This window comes from Candoia aspera, chromosome 10 (assembly GCF_035149785.1).
Source record: "Candoia aspera isolate rCanAsp1 chromosome 10, rCanAsp1.hap2, whole genome shotgun sequence".
Taxonomy (NCBI): Eukaryota; Metazoa; Chordata; class Lepidosauria; order Squamata; family Boidae; genus Candoia; species Candoia aspera.
This window is the reverse complement of record NC_086162.1, coordinates 17,675,237-17,695,013: the sequence shown is the minus strand read 5'-3', so window position 1 is coordinate 17,695,013 and position 19,777 is coordinate 17,675,237. Positions and strand designations below refer to the sequence as shown.

Here is a 19,777-nt window from a genome sequence, read left to right as displayed (position 1 = left end):
CGGGACCTCAGGCACATCCTGCCCGAGGGGAGAGGGGCTTCGCCGCCGAGTGCCGAGTGGTTGCGTTGCCACGCTCCGTGGGTTTTCATGCCTAGCTGGGTCCCTCACAAGCTGGTTGGATGGGTGCTAGGTAAAAAAAATTGTCGTTTCCCGTTTTTATCTCAGGGCCAGCCTCGTTCCGAATAAGACACGGACTCACTTAATAGGGATTAAGGATTTCCGGTTTATTGAAACGGGTCTGACAGAGAGAAAAACGGGAATGGGGGTGCGGTGGTGAGGTGTCCTGTTTATACCCCTCTTGCGGGGTCCCGTGCTTCTCCACCCTCCATTGTCCCCATTCCCCTTGATGGGTTTCTTGATGGCTGTGTGGGTGTTTTCCCGATTGCTGTCCTTGTCCTCTTGGTTCAGGTGTGTCCTCCAGGGCACCAGGTGTGGGTTATCGCTGCTTATCTGAAGTCCTTCTATTCATCTGTATATGAGTCCATGGGTGTGGGTGCTTTGGGTGCTTGGTTTAAGCGTTGATTTGATTATCTGCTTCCTTTCTTTCTTAATGATCATGATCCACATTGTGAGGCTCTTTGTGCCTTGCAACGGGGTCATGACACACTATCAGACGCAGACTGGGAAATGGACATTTTTCTGCTTAAAGATGCTAAAATCATGGGCACAAGTTATTGGGTGCTTTCACAATATCACAGCTGTTCTCCTTAAGGGAGTTCTCGAAGTTTGAGGAACTAGAAATCAGTTACATTTTCCTTTTCAAATGAAAAAGCCCCGGAGATTTCTCCATTCTTAGAATTCCTTAGAATAACATCTCCCTGGGGCAGCATCCCAAGGTTTCCATCCATACAATTAGCAAACCCCAAAATTATTTAATTCCCTTTGACAGTTTAGAAATATCCACAATGACCTTTGCTATCTTTATTTGGAGACAACGGGAATCAAATATTCCATTAAAAAAAAAATCTCAGGCTGCAGAAAAAAAATGGAATTAACTAAGCATTTGAAAAATGTGCTCAGGATTTACTATTGATGGCTTATTTGGAAGAGTGTAGATAAAAAATTACCACCTTATAATGGTTGATAATGGCAGTCACTAAATACATTACTTTCATAGAAATAAGCTTCCCCATCTTTATTTTTTGTTGCAAACCTCTTTATTATTATGTTTTTGTAAGACTATATTCTAGTGTTTCAATACAATGATGTTTAATTGAAGGTTATTGACACTTCATTGTTTAGATAACTTAGAAAAAAACTTAGAAGTATTCTATCACTATTAATTACAATTTAGGATGTTAGTATTACAAGCTTATTGCAATCTTGTAATGCAAGATTATTTGATTTTTTTAAATCCAGAATTGAATACAACATTAGGGAAAAAAAACCCAACCTGCTACAGATTGCATCAAAGTATTTGTTGTATAATAAAGGTTTCAGTCTTGAGCTGTTTACTTAGTGTTACAGTCTCCATTGTATTATTACTTATTATTTGGTTTACATGCTAATAAAAGGAAAAAGTAGATAAGCAAAGCAAATTTAACAAAAATTAAAATACCAAAAAAGGAAAAAGGAAATTAACTATTGGGTTTCTAACTTTTCCCTTTTTATACATCTGCTGATTTACAGTGTTTGCAGATATTTAGGCCCCCTTAAAAACCAAACTGTAGATGATTAATTTTGTTGTGCTGCGTGATGTATGGGAACCATTCTTGCTCAAATTTGGTTAAACGTCTATTGTGAATATATACTTTTAGTTTTGCCATTGCTGCATATTCTCCAAGTTTAAGTTCCCAGTCAGATGCTGTCTAAACTGTATCTTTCTTTCAGTGTTGGGCAGAATTTAAGCTTCCCCTTCTTTAGAGACAGAAGTACAAAAGCTGCTGCTACACGTATTAGACCAAATATTAGTATTCACCAGAATTCTCCAAAACCAAAAACGTCAGGATATATTATATTTGTTATTGCCCCAAAGATGAAACTTTTGGACTCATCAAATATTTTGGCTGATCACAGCTGTTTCCTTTTTAGTTCCTTGTTAACCATAACCCCCCCCCCCCCAAAGACTGCTTATTCTTTGGAAAGTCTTTGGAAATAGCAGCTGCATCTAAGATATATTCAACTGCAAGCAAGGCCAACCTTTAATTTTTTAAATATTGTGATAGATTTATGACCCTTCTCCCAGTTGTTTACAGATACATGGAACTGTGAATGTCAGCTGATTAGAAATATGAAACGGGACTCAAATAAAAATGGACAGTGGTTGGGTGCCAGGATCCATCCCTTCTCACTGTGCGCACTTATTCTCAAACTCCAGAAATTGGAGAGAGATGGATGAGTCTAAATGAATGCAGTGATGCTGGAAAGGCACACAGCACATGTGCAGAGGCTTCATGTGCAAAAACACACAACGTAGGTTTAAGGACACAAAATGGTGGCAACCAACTGAGTAGTAACTGAATTATCCCCAATTAGATAAAAATTGTGCAGAGCTGATTTTAGGCTGTAGGGCAAAATCTCACACTGTTTCAATGGCTTTCTTAGACATAACTACAAACAGGCTCTTACAGTGAACCTGAGGGAAGCAACGGGAAGAAAACACTATAGGGAATACTTCAACAATGTTGTACTCTGCTGTTTTTTCATTTTTGCTATAACACAAGGTTGGACAGGAACTGCATATGTGGCTCCTGGAACATGTCCTAGATTCCACCACTGAAAATTGGGTTTGACCATTTTTTTTCACATTTTCAAGCCAAACAAAAAATGAAAATAGGTACATTAAGCCCCAATGCAGCTATATTGCACCTTGAAACTTCCTAACCTGCCCTAAACACGAAACAGTCCCCAACACTTTCAGTCCCTTTTCCCAAAAGTCCTCAGAGGATAAAGAAAGCAAAAAAAAAAAAAAGTTACAAAAAGTTCACCCAACTTTTCACCCAAAGTTCACTCTGGCTGTAGTGGCTGGACTCCTGAAGTCCTGGTAATTATTTCAATGAGGCATTGGGCCTTTCCCCACTTGCTGCAAATTGAGGCCCTGGGATAACTTCGACATATCTTTTGTCTGCTGTGTCTCCATGATTATTCTCTTGAGAAGGTCTAAGCTGTCTTAGTTATACCAGTGTTAAAGAAGCATTTATTCTGTTGCTATCCAAGGTAACCTTAGCATACAGGAAGTCCTCGCTTAACAACTATTTCTTTAATGACAGTTCGGAGATACTACAGGGCTAAAAAAGTTACTTATGACCCATCTCGAAATTATGTCTGTCACACCACCCCTGCAGTCACATGATTGTAATTTGGGCACTTGGCAACCAGCTCACATTTATGACCGGTTGCAACATCCTGTGGTTACATGATTGTGATTTGCGACCTTCCCAGCCAGCTTCCAACAAGCCAAATCAATAGGGAACCAGTGATTTGCTTAATGACCATGGTGATTCACTTAATGACTGTGGTAAAAATGGTCATAAAATCAGGTCCAGTTATGTGATGCCTTGCTTAACTACTGCATCATTCTCCACACCTCAGTAATAGGAGGAGCTTCAGACCTTATGGCTTTCTTCCACTTCTGTAGCCCTACAACAGAGCATTCTGTGAAAGGAACATTTTCATCCTTCTACAGATTATCTTTTTCTGCAAGGCTGCTGAAGGTTCTAAGAGAGAGTCACCTGATATGGGTGAGTCAATTAATAATCAATGTCAAGTTCATTTGCTTCTCTCATAAATCAAATTTATTCAACTGCAAATTTCTCTGCATTTTCTCTGCTTCTGGTTTTCTATCATGGTTAAGATTGGTTGAATGATCAACTTCTGTTTTGGAAATTTGTCTCTTAGAATGCTAGTATTTTTATTTCTGATCATATAGTTGGGGAAAATATTGACAGGTGATTTCTCAAGCCCCTGATTTCCTTGTGAAAAAGTCAGCCAGGGTGTAATGGACTGGCTTCCTTCCTGCTTCTATTTTTCCAAGTAATAACCCCAATCCTTTGGGGATTAAAGAAGATTCCATAGAAATTCACTGGACAGCTGGCTTTGATCTCTTTCTCTACAAAAAGAGGAAGGAACAGTGATAAAGGCAGGGGAAGAAGGGAAGGTTTCTCCCTTCTCCTCCTGCTCTGTCAAACCAAGACTAATATCCTGGGCTGAAGGTAAGAGAAACTTCTTCATGTTGTGCCTTAGGTGACTCCTAAACTGTTCCTGCAAACTGAACAAGAAATCATACTTGAGGGATCTCAAGTAAGCCTCAGGTTTTCCCCCTTATCAGCCTGCAGTCCTGATCAGTTCCTGTTTGAACCTAGACTTTTAGAAGAATGTTACTGGCAATGAAGAAGAGGAGAACATTCCACCTTACCAGATGAGGCTCTGCTCCAGGTTTTTCAGCTTTCAGGGAGAACAGGGCCTCTGTGTTACAGTATCCACATAGGCAAGGATGGGACCTTGAATCCGATCAGTTGTGGTTTTTAGAAAGTCGAAAATTCTATTCCAAAGGCTTTGAAGACAAGCTGCTGACATAAGTAATCTTTTTTTTTTAAATGCTAATGCTGCTTGATTTTCTTTACTTTTGCAGTTTATAGAAATCAGAATAGATCTTGCCTGGTTCCCTTTGTTTGATCTTTATTTATGTCCCCAATTCTTCAAAAAGCACAAAGCAGAACTGTTTTCCTTCCACTTTTAACAACGCTGTCAGTTTAAGAAATATAGACTAGTCTAGAGTCACCTCTGAATTTTAAAGCTGTGGGCTGGTGGGAATCCTAAAATCCTAAATATGAAGATGGGGTATACGGTGGGTATTTTTCCTGTACCATGTAAGCTTCTATATGTGTTTCTTTGTACTGCTTTCATTAGTGTCAACGTATGTCATTCAGCTGATTTGTTTGTTTATAATGCCTGGGTTTTTCCAGGGTGTTTTTTAATTTTGTGAGTGTGTGTATGTATGCCTTTTGCTTGGGTTCTTGTACAACTGTAGGGGCTGAGTCTACTGTGTGTTTTTCTCTGAGCAGTTCTGATTTTCTTTCCTGAAATTGATACTAGAGCTGTGTGAAGCTTTGGTTTGAAGGTGATGCAACCAGACTGGCCCTTTGAATTAAATAGATGACCCAAGTTGTTGGATCAGTTCAATGCATCAGATCAAATCAAATGCCCTCAAATAAGTTCAAAACTTCCATGGGTTTTTGTGCATGCTTGACACACATATTGAATTGATTTGTCTGTTCAGATTGAAGTACAAATGTGAATCAGATGCTAGGTGTTTTACAACCCCATAATGAATATTTCAATATACTTGGTGGATCTACATATGCAATATTTATTTTATTTATTTATTTATCTAATTTGTCCCCACCCATCTCCTCCCATCGGGGGACTCTGGGTGGTTTACAACAATTGATTAAAAACAACAACCATAAAATACACAGTATAAAAATACAATAATAAATAATATAAATTGTAATCAGGACATAAATGAAGGTAAAAATAAAGAATCCAGGTGGCGAAGAACCTAAAACAGTCCAAGTGTGGGAGGAGTGGTCTGTAGCAACCATCCCCATGTAGATCTGTTCCCCTCTCCGCCCCAAGCGAGGTGGCAGAACCAGGTCTTCAGACTCCTCCGAAAGGGCAGGAGCGATGGGGCCAACCTCACCTCCGGGGGCAGTGTGTTCCACCGGGCGGGAGCTACTGCAGAGAAGGCCCGCCTCCTGGACCCCGCCAGATGGAATTCTCTTACAGACGCGGTCTGCAGCATGCCCTCTCTGCACGATCAGGTGGGACAGGCAGTCCCTCAGGTAACCTGGCCCCATATGCAGTTTGGGGATTAATTTCCAACTTTGCTATTTATTTAAGCTCTTTGATAGGTGGCTTTTTGAAACATCCCACTGACTTGCTTTTGATAAAAAAGCATTTTGTGCCCAATAACACCCACCCATAAGCATCCATGGAGGTGGGAAGAAATGATGAAGTGTGCACTGTTGTTGTTGCATGAAAGTATATAAGAGGCAGAGCTTGCATTGTGATATCATGTTTAATCTTTTAGAAAAAAAATCCAATTGTTGTGGATGTTTGTCTGCTCACCAGGAAGCCATTTTGTGAGGGCGTTGTGTCAAAAAGACCAAGCCTGTGTCATGATGTCCCAATGCAAGTTTCACCCCCTTACGTAGTTGTGGGTGGTGTCACAGTGCAAGTACAAAAGGAATGGAGTTTGGGCCATGATGTCACAACACATGTCAACATTTTGACAAGAAGTCCAATTGCCAAGGATGCCCATGCACCCACCACGGCAGTCATTTTGTGAGAGCACCTGCTACGTGTTCCTTACATATCAAATGTACCCCTGAGTTTTACTTATTTGGCCCCACAGGACACACACATTTCATTTGGGGCTATTTCTAAGGAAATAAAAGTCTAAAAGCACAATCATACACACATCTGCTCAAAGATTTGGTGGGACTTATTGTCAGCTTAATGCAGACAGCCTGGAGAGCAACATTTCCCTACTTCACACCCCGTTGCTCAAGGTCTCAAGCTCAGATCCCCACAAAGACCACATGAGAACTAGTTCCTTAGCTAAAGCATTTTCATATATTGATACCAGTGTCCTTAGTGCAGTGTTTCTCAACCTCAGCAACTTTAAGATGTGTGGGCCATCGCCCAGAAATCCCCCAGCCAGCATGCTGAAGATAGTTTCAGTGGTGTAAAGGAAGTTCCCTCTTCATGAGAAGGTGATTGGTAGCTTGCTACCAGAAATGATGATGGCATGCTTTCACCAACTAGTCCCATACAAATGAATGGGAATGGCAAAAGATTATATGGTCTCTAGAGATGCAAAGCTGAGAAAGAAATTGGGCAGGGGTGGAGGAGAAACCAGCTACAGCAAGGAAATACATTTTCAAAGTTCCCTCCATTTTCCCATTTATTCTTCTGATTGTATCCATTTCTTTTCCTGCACTGTAGCATCTTTAATGGATGAGTGGGAGATCACATTAACTTACTGCAGCGTGTGTCCCTGCAGAGGAAAAAAAAATCCTCTTTAATCTCTCCTTCCCATGCAGCCATGGCAGTGAGAAGATTTCTGTTCCTTTTAGCTGGTTTGGTACAATTATGTGGTGAGTAAGCTGGACTGTTTGATATGCCTTCCCTTGCTTCAAATGTATGTAAGGAATTTGGGGTGTCTCTATATTTTCCTGGATATGAAGGGAAAACTGAGCCTTGAACTATTTCTTCTCAAGGTCATTTTAAGGTTACCTCTAGCCTTTGAATGTAATTGATCAGTGAAGATTAGCCAACCCATGTTATTTCTTACTTACTAGGCAAATTTTTGCTCTGGCTCTTTTCTGTCCAGATTTTCAAGTTTTTTTTTTTTTAAAAATCCAGGCTTAAATTTGCCGATCCATTTAGGGAGTAAAGATGGCTGGAGCTCTTTTGAAATGTGTTCGAGATGACCCATAGTGGTCTTAGCTTTCTTGTCTCTTTATAAAGCAAAATGTCCTGCTGCTCACAGCCATGGGAAGAACTCTCTGAAGTCTGCTTCTTCTTTGTAGGACTGCAAAGAATGGCTGTGTGACTATGAATTCCATCCAGACACAAAATGTAATTTTGTGGAACACTCAGGCCCTTGCAGGACCACCAGGATGATTTAGAGCCCCCCCCCCTTTTTTAATCCATTAGTTGTGTCCGATTCTCATAGACTTCCTGGACTAGTCCCTGCAGTTTTCTTAGCAGGTTTTTCAGAAGTGGCTTGCCATTGCCTGCTTCCAAGGGCTGAGAGAGAGTGACTGGCCCAAGGTCACCCAGCTGGCTTCATGCCTAAGGCAGGACTAGAACTCACGGTCTCCCTGTTTCTAGCCTGGCGCCTTAACCACTAGGTTAAATTAAATAGTTGATAAACTGTTCCTCGAAAGCAAACCGTTTCTATCTTGTTCCCAATAAAAGGAAGAACATGTTCATGTGGTCACAAGGTGTTAAGCTTGACTTGAGGGAGTCTTTGTCTTCTGATCAGTCTCCATTATCCCCAAACTGTCACCTCTCAGAATCTGTCATCTGAGGTGGCCTCATCTCTCTGTGTAACGGTAGGGCCAGCCCTTATTCTCAATCCCTTTCTTTATAATGCTGTACAAGCTGGTTCTTGCACAGTTACAAGCAAACAGTCTGATAGCAGAACCAGAGCCATTGGGAAACCGCCTCCCCGCTCTCCAAAGGAGAATGGGTTTCACTTCATTACAGCCATTTTATGTCTTTTACATCTTGTGTGACTGCTTGACAGAAATCTGACCGAGATCTTTGTTTTCTCTTCTAGGCTCCCAAAGAGCAAGTCCTCGTGGAACAAAATTTGTCACAGCTTTCATGCAAAACCACCAGAAGAACCAAGCCACTCCATCTGACATTAAATATGAGCTGCTCATTACTGGTCATCATCCTGCGACCACTGTCAAAGTGACAGTAAGCAAGTCTATGTACCGGAGAACATTTCCAGTCAACAAAGGAAAGACAGCAACAGTTAGGCTCCCAAGAACACTTGAGATGGTTGGATCAAATGTCTTCAGTAGGAGTGTGTTCATTGAAGCTGATAACGACATTTCTGTCCTTGCCCGCAGCCATGAAGGGGCTTCGGTTGGCACTACCCTTGTGTTCCCAGTCCACCAGCTAGGCAGAGTGTATTATGTGGTAACCCCAAAGGGTAGTGCTACAGATGATTTCAAGGAGTTTGCCATTGTAGCTCAGGAAAACGCCACTGACATTGATATTTACCTAAAAGGAGATGTGATATTCAATACACAGGCTTATTCTGCAGGGAGTAAAATTTCTGTTAATCTGAATGCATTCCAAGCAGTCCAGCTGCAAAGCTCAGATGATTTATCAGGTACCAGGGTGGAATCAAAGGAACCGGTGGCTGTCTTGAGTGGACACAGCTGCATTATGAAAGGCATTGCCTGCAACCATGTGGTTGAACAGCTGCTGCCCATTTCAAGCTGGGGCACCTTCTTCATTGTCCCTCTGCTCCCTTTCCAAAACAGAGATGGCACACTGTATGTAACTGCTTCCCAAAATACTTATCTCAAATACCAACATGGAGATAGGCTAAACTCCCAGAACCTGGAATCTGGAGAAGTCATCCAGTTAAACAAACCTTCTTCTGAGCCAGTTTACATTTCTGCCAGTTCTAGAATCCAGGTGCTTTTCTTTTCTACTGGTGGTGAAAGTCAAGGCCGTGGACCATTGTTCACCAATATTCCAGCTGTTACAAGCTTTTGCAGATCGTATGACATTGATAAGATAAGCCAGTTTGATCATTATGCTGTCATTGTAGCCAAAACCTCAGAACCCAGTGGAATTGCAATAGAGCAGAAGACCATTGGAAAAAGCCAGTGGAGATCAATCCCAGGCACAGAATACTTTTGGAGTGAACACAGCTTGGATGGAGAAGCAAGTGTTCTTTCTTTAGAGGATCTCAGTATTCCTCTTGGGGTCTTCATCCTTGGAGTTTCACAGCATGATGGCTATGGCTCACAGCCTTGTTGCTCCTCCAGTAAGTATTTTGAGACCTACTATCTTTAATTTTGTGAGTCTTTCCGATTGTGTTGGTTTGCATTTGTGTTGAATGCAGCTCTTCCTGGAGAAGGAGGCTCTATATCGCAATTGCATCCTTCCTGGCCAAGAACTCTTTATACCATATGGTATAGTTCATTGCAGGATTAAGCCTGTTGAGTGGGAAGCACATGAGAGCAAGCCCTGCAGATTTTATCCTTAGATTACCATAGTATGACACTCTAGTATCATGTATGGCTATGGCTCATAGGTATTTGCTCCTCCAGTAAGTATTTTAAAATCTAATGTTACTTTCAAGGAACTGCCAGAGGGGATGTGGGGTGTAAGCAGAGGATAAAAGCATTCTGTATATGGAAAATTGATATACAGGTAGTCCTTGGTTAACAACCACTCGTTCAGTGACCATTCAAAGTTACAACAGCACAAGTAAAGTTGGTGAAGGAAGTGCAATTTTTGCAAATTTATTTGCTTTGCAAATAAAAAAATCAAAATCTTAATGCGTGAATAGTTGGGTTAGGAAAGGAGGTAATTTGCTTTGCAATTTGCGAACCCTGTCTTCATGTTTTTTTAAAAGAAAAAAAATCAAAATATTACTCTGTGAATAGTTGGTTTAGAAAAGGAGACTGTGAACATTAAGGCAGGTATCTGGGTAATTTGGTGTCAATGGGAATACGTCATCCACCCTAGATTAATCTGTAGGTCAGCCACGAGAAATAACTCATTCTGAGTAGCAGCCCTGAGAAGCAGGTCCCCGAAGCTCAGAGGAGGTGAGGGAAGACTGAATCTGAGATCCAGAAGGGGGATGACACAGCTGGAAACAGAGGGCAAGTGAGAGCTTTGCAAAACCCAAAACCAAACGGCATCAACGCTGATGCAGTTCCAGATAAGCTGGCTTGGTAGCAGGAAAAAACGGACTCAGATCCACATGGTTCTAAGACAGCACAAAGCTCATGTACGGAGACTCCCTTGGAGACTATGACCTTGAAAGCACGGTTTTAAAAGGCTCCCAAATCAGGGTTTAAAATGTTTCTGAGATCCTCAGAGGGAATTCTGTGAAGCATCAGAGTGATACAATCATTCTGGTCCCTCCTTGCATTTGTGCTTCCCTCCAGCTTGGTGCGACCCCTCCATGCATCCTCCCTTCCATCACAGCCACACTCCCCTCAGCTGATAGCTGTGTCCACTTTGTTCCGTTTTCTTCTGCCTTGAGTTGCACCCAGGATACTCCATCTAATTTGTGTATTTTTTCCTAATGTAGTTCCAAGCTGTCCAGTCAACAGCCATTACACGGTCTGTGCCAACCTGTGCCCCACTAGCTGTGCCAAGCTCAGTGACCCTGATCCATGCTCAGAGACCTGTGTGAAAGGATGCCAGTGTGATACTGGCTTCTTCTTTGATGGCTTTGCCTGCGTTTCTGTGGAAAGCTGCGGGTGCTCCCAAAATGGGCACCACTACGAGGTTAGGACATGTAGTCCGCATTCATCCAGCACAACGTGGGTGTGTGCATGTATGTTGAAACCTATGCTTTTTTTCATGATCAGTTCTCTGAGGTTTCTCACTACTGGACCTCCATTCCATCCCATTCCTTTTCACTCCTGATTGATGTCCCAATGTCAATATATCTATGTGACGGTATTTCCAATCACATATGGTGTTCCTTCCCACCAGCCCCATGAGACGGTTCTGCTGAATGCCTGCCAGCAAAACTGTACCTGCATCCCAGGTCAAGGGCTCCAATGTGAGGCCCACACTTGTGCCAATGATGAAACCTGCAGCCTTCAAGAGGGAGACCTGGTCTGTGTTAAGGGTAAGAATTCATTCCCTTATGCTCACTGGCTCTGCATCCTCAGTGAAAGGTGGCTGTAGCTTGAGGATTATAGCCCAAGGGGTATATTGAGGGGAAGCACATCAGAGTAAGCCTTGGGGGTTCATCCTTGGAGTTTTGCATGATGATGGCAATCGCTTACAGGTTTTTTGCTCCTCCTGTAAGTATCTTCAAACCTAAGCTTACTTTCAAAGATCTGCTAAAAGAGGTGTGAGCAGGGGATGAAAGCACTCAGTCATTCTACCTGTGGAAAATCATATAGCACAGAGTTCTTCTAGGGAGTTTTAATCAAAAGGGAGTGAGTGAGTGAGTGAGTGAGTGAGTGAGTGAGTGAGTGCCATCAAGTTGGTGTCGACTCATTAGTGACCAGACAGATAGATTTTCTTCATGACAAAAGGAATTATCTCCGATAGATAGATAGATAGATAGATAGATAGATAGATAGATAGATAGATGGAGCATATGAGTGTCAGGCTAAGCCGGGTGTGGGAACATTTTGGAATCTGAGCAAATATTACACAGGCTCTAACTCCCTGCTCGAATATGGCTGCTATGGTAGGCAAAACCAGCTACCAAACACCAATGACCAAGCAGAAAACACATGTAGTTGCTTCCTGCTGTCTCTTCAAGCTATCTGCCATTTTTCTGTTCTAAGACAATCAGTGTGAATCCCACAGATTTCCTTCAAAGTCAGGTTGGTGCAGGAAGTAGAACTTTGCTTTGCAAATAAAAAAAATCAAAATATTACTCTGTGAATAGTTGGTTTAGGAAAGGAGACTGTGAACATTAAGGCAGGTATCTGTGGGTAATTTGGTGTCAATGGGAATACGTCATCCACCCTAGATTAATCTGTAGGTCAGCCACGAGAAATAACTCATTCTGAGTAGCAGCCCTGAGAAGCAGGTCCCCGAAGCTCAGAGGAGGTGAGGGAAGACTGAATCTGAGATCCAGAAGGGGGATGACACAGCTGGAAACAGAGGGCAAGTGAGAGCTTTGCAAAACCCAAAACCAAACGGCATCAACGCTGATGCAGTTCCAGATAAGCTGGCTTGGTAGCAGGAAAAACCAGACTCAGGTCCACATGGTTCTAAGACAGCACAAAGCTCATGTATGGAGGCTCCCTTGGAGACTATGACCTTGAAAGCACGGTTTGAAAAGGCTCCCAAATCAGGGTTTAAAATGTGTCTGAGATCCTCAGAGGGAATTCTGTGAAGCATCAGAGCGATACAATCATTCTGGTCCCTCCTTGCATTTGTGCTTCCCTCCAGCTTGGTGCGACCCCTCCGTGCATCCTCCTTTCCATCACAGCCACACTCCCCTCAGCTGATAGCTGTGTCCACTTTGTTCCGTTTTCTTCTGCCTTGAGTTGCACCCAGGATACTCCATCTAATTTGTGTATTTTTTCCTAATGTAGTTCCAAGCTGCCCAGTCAACAGCCATTACACGGTCTGTGCCAACCTGTGCCCCACTAGCTGTGCCAAGCTCAGTGACCCTGATCCATGCTCAGAGACCTGTGTGAAAGGGTGCCAGTGTGATACCGGCTTCTTCTTTGATGGCCTTGCCTGCGTTTCTGTGGAAAGCTGCAGGTGCTCCCAAAATGGGCACCACTACGAGGTTAGGACATGTAGTCCGCATTCATCCAGCACAACGTGGGTGTGTGCATGTATGTTGAAACCTATGCTTTTTTTCATGATCGGTTCTCTGAGGTTTCTCACTGCTGGACCCCCATTCCATTCCATTCCATTCCTTTCCTTTTCACTCCTGATTGATGTCCCAATGTCAATATATCTATGTGACGGTATTTCCAATCACATATGGTGTTCCTTCCCACCAGCCCCATGAGACGGTTCTGCTGAATGCCTGCCAGCAAAACTGTACCTGCATCCCAGGTCAAGGGCTCCAATGTGAGGCCCACACTTGTGCCAATGATGAAACCTGCAGCCTTCAAGAGGGAGTCCTGGCCTGTGTTAAGGGTAAGAATTCATTCCCTTATGCTCACTGGCTCTGCATCCTCAGTGAAAGGTGGCTGTAGCTTGAGGATTATAGCCCAAGGGTTATAATCCAATATAAAATATATTGAGGGGGAAGCACATCAGAGTAAGCCTTGGGGGTTCATCCTTGGAGTTTTGCATGATGATGGCAATCGCTTACAGGTTTTTTGCTCCTCCTGTAAGTATCTTCAAACCTAAGCTTACTTTCAAAGATCTGCTAAAAGAGGTGTGAGCAGGGGATGAAAGCACTCAGTCATTCTACCTGTGGAAAATCATATAGCACAGAGTTCTTCTAGGGAGTTTTAATCAAAAGGGAGTGAGTGAGTGAGTGAGTGAGTGAGTGCCATCAAGTTGGTGTCGACTCATTAGTGACCAGACAGATAGATTTTCTTCATGACAAAAGGAATTATCTCCACTAAATATATATACTTGGCTGAAGCTTCTCAGAAGGTGACACAACATGGACAGACATATACCTTTATTGCAACTCTAGAAGAGTTTCCATGACAACATTTGGCAGTCACAGTGCCCTTAAGGGCAAGGTGTATTCCATAACTTTTAACTCTTCCAGTTGAAACCCTGTGTCCTCTTACCCCAAGGGTCCCTCGGCCTTTGGTTTCCCATGCTCACTTGGAAGTGGAGTGGCAAATTGACATCTTCCATGTTGCTCCACTGGAAATCTCTCCCCACTAATGTCTCTTTGCAAAAACTCTTTAAATGCATTGAAGAAAGAGGATTTCAATGGTTAACTCTTGTTTGATAATTTGACCTTCTGGCAATCAACTGGCTAACTTCAATCGCTTTCAACCTCTGAACCTTTTGCCTGCATAAGCAGGTTTATCCTCTCCTAAGTCTCCTTCTCTCTTTCAGGAACTTGTAATGTAAATTCCCAGGGGAAAAGGTTTATTACAGCCTTCATGCAAAATTCAAGTCCTACAAGGTCAAATCAAACGCTGGAGCTGTACTTCTCTGGGTATCAACCTGCAACAAATATTACAGTCTCAACCAACAATATGAAATTACACAGAACCATTGATGAAGGAGAAATCATTTCCGTTGAATTTCCAGTCTCCTTAGAAATGGTGGGGACCGACATATTTGTGAAGACAGTGCTGATTGAAGCTGACAAAGACATCTCTGTCTTCTCCTACAATCACATTCACCAAACAGGTGGCGGTACAATTATCTATCCCGTCCACCAGCTGGGACAGTTATATTATGTGGTCACTCCAACAGAAGATGAAAAGTATAAATTAAAAGAGTTTGCGGTTATAGCCCATGAGGACCTCACAACAGTGACCATCCACCTGAAAGGCCCTGTGACTTTCAAAAGCAAAGTTTACCCTGCTGGTACCATCTTTAGGACTGACCTCAAGGCCCTTGAAACAATTCAGCTCCAAAGCACGCAAGATTTATCGGGCACCAAGATTGAATCGAACAAACCTGTGGCTGTCCTCAGTGGACACATCTCGGCTAAGAAGTTTGCAGGCAATGACCATGTTGTTGAGCAGCTCCTGCCAGTTCAGAGCTGGGGAACCACCTTTATCGTCCCTGCTCTTCCTTTCCAGACAAAACATGACATTGCATATGTTGTCTCTGCAGAGAACACTTTGCTCAAATATCGGTCTAATTCCAAAGACGAATCTCGCACCCTGGTGGCTGGGGAAGTTTTCAGGCATGAGGTGCAGAGCTCTGAACCACTTGTTATCTCTGCTAATGCTGGAATCCAAGTCCATCTCTTTTTCACTGGTGCCAAAAGAGGAAGCTATTACTATGACTCCTTCCTCATGAATATCCCTGCCATCACATGCTATTGCAATTCATACCACATTTATGGAATAAGCAAGTTTACAAATCATGCTATAATCATGGCCAAATCATCAGAATCCTTTAGGATCACCAATGTGGAAAGAGCGATCAGCTGGACACCAATCCCAGACACAGAATATTCATGGGCTGAACAAGATGTGAAGATTGCAGATCATGCCCTCTTACTGGAACACAAGAACACTCCATTTGGTCTCTTCATCTTTGGAGGTGGTGATTATCTTGGCTATGGTACTGCTGCTCATTGTTCTTCCGGTGAGTATCCGCATACATTGATGATGATGATGTGAGGGTATCTTTTAAAGCTAGTTCTTATTTGAATAAATGTTTGAGGTATTAAAAGCTTGAGTGGACCCACAGGGCACTGATATGTATCTGGGGCCACTTCCAGTCCATAATCTCGTCCACTGGCTGCCATACTCACAGATCACCCTGGGACAACCCATTCTCGATTTCCAGGTGAGCAGTTGCAGAATGCAAGGAGCAATTCAATGCTTAATGAGCACTCTGGCCCCATACACCCCAGACCCTTAAGTAGTAAACATTTATTCACTTTCAGTCTCTAAAACAGAGCACCAAATAAATCAGTAAGGCCTCCCCTTTTTCAGTTCACACTGCGTGCATAATCTGACTGTTTGCTGTGAAACTTGGCGTGACTGATTAGAAGGTGAAAAGCTCGTATCCCACCATGACGTATAACATCCACTCCACAGTGGGATGGTCAGCTTCCTCCGCCATCCAGCTTCTTTCCCAGGAAGAGCAACCCTGGCTGAGGGAGCCGGTGGAGACTCATTCTGAGTAGCAGCCCTGAGAAGCAGGTCCCCGAAGCTCAGAGGAGGTGAGGGAAGACTGAATCTGAGATCCAGAAGGGGGATGACACAGCTGGAAACAGAGGGCAAGTGAGAGCTTTGCAAAACCCAAAACCAAACGGCATCAACGCTGATGCAGTTCCAGATAGGCTGGCTTGGTAGCAGGAAAAACCAGACTCAGGTCCACATGGTTCTAAGACAGCACAAAGCTCATGTATGGAGGCTCCCTTGGAGACTATGACCTTGAAAGCACGGTTTGAAAAGGCTCCCAAATCAGGGTTTAAAATGTGTCTGAGATCCTCAGAGGGAATTCTGTGAAGCATCAGAGCGATACAATCATTCTGATCCCTCCTTGCATTTGTGCTTCCCTCCAGCTTGGTGCGACCCCTCCGTGCATCCTCCCTTCCATCACAGCCACACTCCCCTCAGCTGATAGCTGTGTCCACTTTGTTCCATTTTCTTCTGCCTTGAGTTGCACCCAGGATACTCCATCTAATTTGTGTATTTTTTCCTAATGTAGTTCCAAGCTGCCCAGTCAACAGCCATTACACGGTCTGTGCCAACCTGTGCCCCACTAGCTGTGCCAAGCTCAGTGACCCTGATCCATGCTCAGAGACCTGTGTGAAAGGGTGCCAGTGTGATACCGGCTTCTTCTTTGATGGCCTTGCCTGCGTTTCTGTGGAAAGCTGCAGGTGCTCCCAAAATGGGCACCACTACGAGGTTAGGACATGTAGTCCGCATTCATCCAGCACAACGTGGGTGTGTGCATGTATGTTGAAACCTATGCTTTTTTTCATGATCGGTTCTCTGAGGTTTCTCACTGCTGGACCCCCATTCCATTCCATTCCATTCCTTTCCTTTTCACTCCTGATTGATGTCCCAATGTCAATATATCTATGTGACGGTATTTCCAATCACATATGGTGTTCCTTCCCACCAGCCCCATGAGACGGTTCTGCTGAATGCCTGCCAGCAAAACTGTACCTGCATCCCAGGTCAAGGGCTCCAATGTGAGGCCCACACTTGTGCCAATGATGAAACCTGCAGCCTTCAAGAGGGAGTCCTGGCCTGTGTTAAGGGTAAGAATTCATTCCCTTATGCTCACTGGCTCTGCATCCTCAGTGAAAGGTGGCTGTAGCTTGAGGATTATAGCCCAAGGGTTATAATCCAATATAAAATATATTGAGGGGGAAGCACATCAGAGTAAGCCTTGGGGGTTCATCCTTGGAGTTTTGCATGATGATGGCAATCGCTTACAGGTTTTTTGCTCCTCCTGTAAGTATCTTCAAACCTAAGCTTACTTTCAAAGATCTGCTAAAAGAGGTGTGAGCAGGGGATGAAAGCACTCAGTCATTCTACCTGTGGAAAATCATATAGCACAGAGTTCTTCTAGGGAGTTTTAATCAAAAGGGACTGAGTGAGTGAGTGAGTGAGTGAGTGAGTGAGTGCCATCAAGTTGGTGTCGACTCATTAGTGACCAGACAGATAGATTTTCTTCATGACAAAAGGAATTATCTCCACTAAATATATATACTTGGCTGAAGCTTCTCAGAAGGTGACACAACATGGACAGACATATACCTTTATTGCAACTCTAGAAGAGTTTCCATGACAACATTTGGCAGTCACAGTGCCCTTAAGGGCAAGGTGTATTCCATAACTTTTAACTCTTCCAGTTGAAACCCTGTGTCCTCTTACCCCAAGGGTCCCTCGGCCTTTGGTTTCCCATGCTCACTTGGAAGTGGAGTGGCAAATTGACATCTTCCATGTTGCTCCACTGGAAATCTCTCCCCACTAATGTCTCTTTGCAAAAACTCTTTAAATGCATTGAAGAAAGAGGATTTCAATGGTTAACTCTTGTTTGATAATTTGACCTTCTGGCAATCAACTGGCTAACTTCAATCGCTTTCAACCTCTGAACCTTTTGCCTGCATAAGCAGGTTTATCCTCTCCTAAGTCTCCTTCTCTCTTTCAGGAACTTGTAATGTAAATTCCCAGGGGAAAAGGTTTATTACAGCCTTCATGCAAAATTCAAGTCCTACAAGGTCAAATCAAACGCTGGAGCTGTACTTCTCTGGGTATCAACCTGCAACAAATATTACAGTCTCAACCAACAATATGAAATTACACAGAACCATTGATGAAGGAGAAATCATTTCCGTTGAATTTCCAGTCTCCTTAGAAATGGTGGGGACCGACATATTTGTGAAGACAGTGCTGATTGAAGCTGACAAAGACATCTCTGTCTTCTCCTACAATCACATTCACCAAACAGGTGGCGGTACAATTATCTATCCCGTCCACCAGCTGGGACAGTTATATTATGTGGTCACTCCAACAGAAGATGAAAAGTATAAATTAAAAGAGTTTGCGGTTATAGCCCATGAGGACCTCACAACAGTGACCATCCACCTGAAAGGCCCTGTGACTTTCAAAAGCAAAGTTTACCCTGCTGGTACCATCTTTAGGACTGACCTCAAGGCCCTTGAAACAATTCAGCTCCAAAGCACGCAAGATTTATCGGGCACCAAGATTGAATCGAACAAACCTGTGGCTGTCCTCAGTGGACACATCTCGGCTAAGAAGTTTGCAGGCAATGACCATGTTGTTGAGCAGCTCCTGCCAGTTCAGAGCTGGGGAACCACCTTTATCGTCCCTGCTCTTCCTTTCCAGACAAAACATGACATTGCATATGTTGTCTCTGCAGAGAACACTTTGCTCAAATATCGGTCTAATTCCAAAGACGAATCTCGCACCCTGGTGGCTGGGGAAGTTTTCAGGCATGAGGTGCAGAGCTCTGAACCACTTGTTATCTCTGCTAATGCTGGAATCCAAGTCCATCTCTTTTTCACTGGTGCCAAAAGAGGAAGCTATTACTATGACTCCTTCCTCATGAATATCCCTGCCATCACATGCTATTGCAATTCATACCACATTTATGGAATAAGCAAGTTTACAAATCATGCTATAATCATGGCCAAATCATCAGAATCCTTTAGGATCACCAATGTGGAAAGAGCGATCAGCTGGACACCAATCCCAGACACAGAATATTCATGGGCTGAACAAGATGTGAAGATTGCAGATCATGCCCTCTTACTGGAACACAAGAACACTCCATTTGGTCTCTTCATCTTTGGAGGTGGTGATTATCTTGGCTATGGTACTGCTGCTCATTGTTCTTCCGGTGAGTATCCGCATACATTGATGATGATGATGTGAGGGTATCTTTTAAAGCTAGTTCTTATTTGAATAAATGTTTGAGGTATTAAAAGCTTGAGTGGACCCACAGGGCACTGATATGTATCTGGGGCCACTTCCAGTCCATAATCTCGTCCACTGGCTGCCATACTCACAGATCACCCTGGGACAACCCATTCTCGATTTCCAGGTGAGCAGTTGCAGAATGCAAGGAGCAATTCAATGCTTAATGAGCACTCTGGCCCCATACACCCCAGACCCTTAAGTAGTAAACATTTATTCACTTTCAGTCTCTAAAACAGAGCACCAAATAAATCAGTAAGGCCTCCCCTTTTTCAGTTCACACTGCGTGCATAATCTGACTGTTTGCTGTGAAACTTGGCGTGACTGATTAGAAGGTGAAAAGCTCGTATCCCACCATGACGTATAACATCCACTCCACAGTGGGATGGTCAGCTTCCTCCGCCATCCAGCTTCTTTCCCAGGAAGAGCAACCCTGGCTGAGGGAGCCGGTGGAGACTCATTCTGAGTAGCAGCCCTGAGAAGCAGGTCCCCGAAGCTCAGAGGAGGTGAGGGAAGACTGA

The 19,777-nt window shown here is 43.4% G+C and overlaps 2 protein-coding genes across 2 annotated transcripts; both read left to right on the top strand.

The window, feature by feature from the left end:
- Nucleotides 1–7,054: 7,054 nt before the first annotated feature.
- Nucleotides 7,055–9,549, top strand: LOC134503502 (IgGFc-binding protein-like). Its single transcript, XM_063312302.1, has 2 exons — nt 7,055–7,100; nt 8,291–9,549. Exon 2 carries the CDS (start codon nt 8,338–8,340, stop codon nt 9,547–9,549), a length of 1,212 nt encoding a protein of 403 aa, XP_063168372.1. The 5' UTR covers nt 7,055–7,100; nt 8,291–8,337.
- A 2,774-nt stretch (nt 9,550–12,323) lies between these two features.
- On the top strand, nt 12,324–17,130 carry LOC134503501 (IgGFc-binding protein-like). Its single transcript, XM_063312301.1, has 6 exons — nt 12,324–12,349; nt 12,838–12,979; nt 13,200–13,338; nt 14,227–15,438; nt 16,513–16,712; nt 16,933–17,130. The coding sequence occupies exons 1-6, from the start codon at nt 12,324–12,326 to the stop codon at nt 17,128–17,130; spliced, it is 1,917 nt and encodes a 638-aa protein (XP_063168371.1).
- The last annotated feature ends 2,647 nt before the right edge of the window (nt 17,131–19,777 follow it).

What these genes read in the sequence shown, in the direction of transcription:
- LOC134503502 (XM_063312302.1), top strand. Translation starts at nt 8,338, where the DNA reads ATGCAAAACCACCAGAAGAACCAAGCCACTCCATCTGACATTAAATAT.
- LOC134503501 (XM_063312301.1), top strand. Translation starts at nt 12,324, where the DNA reads ATGACACAGCTGGAAACAGAGGGCAA. An exon ending in AGTCCTGGCCTGTGTTAAGG is followed by an intron (nt 13,339 to 14,226) that starts GTAAGAATTCAT and finishes TCTCTCTTTCAG; the next exon opens with GAACTTGTAATGTAAATTCC. An exon ending in TGCTGCTCATTGTTCTTCCG is followed by an intron (nt 15,439 to 16,512) that starts GTGAGTATCCGC and finishes TTCCTAATGTAG; the next exon opens with TTCCAAGCTGCCCAGTCAAC.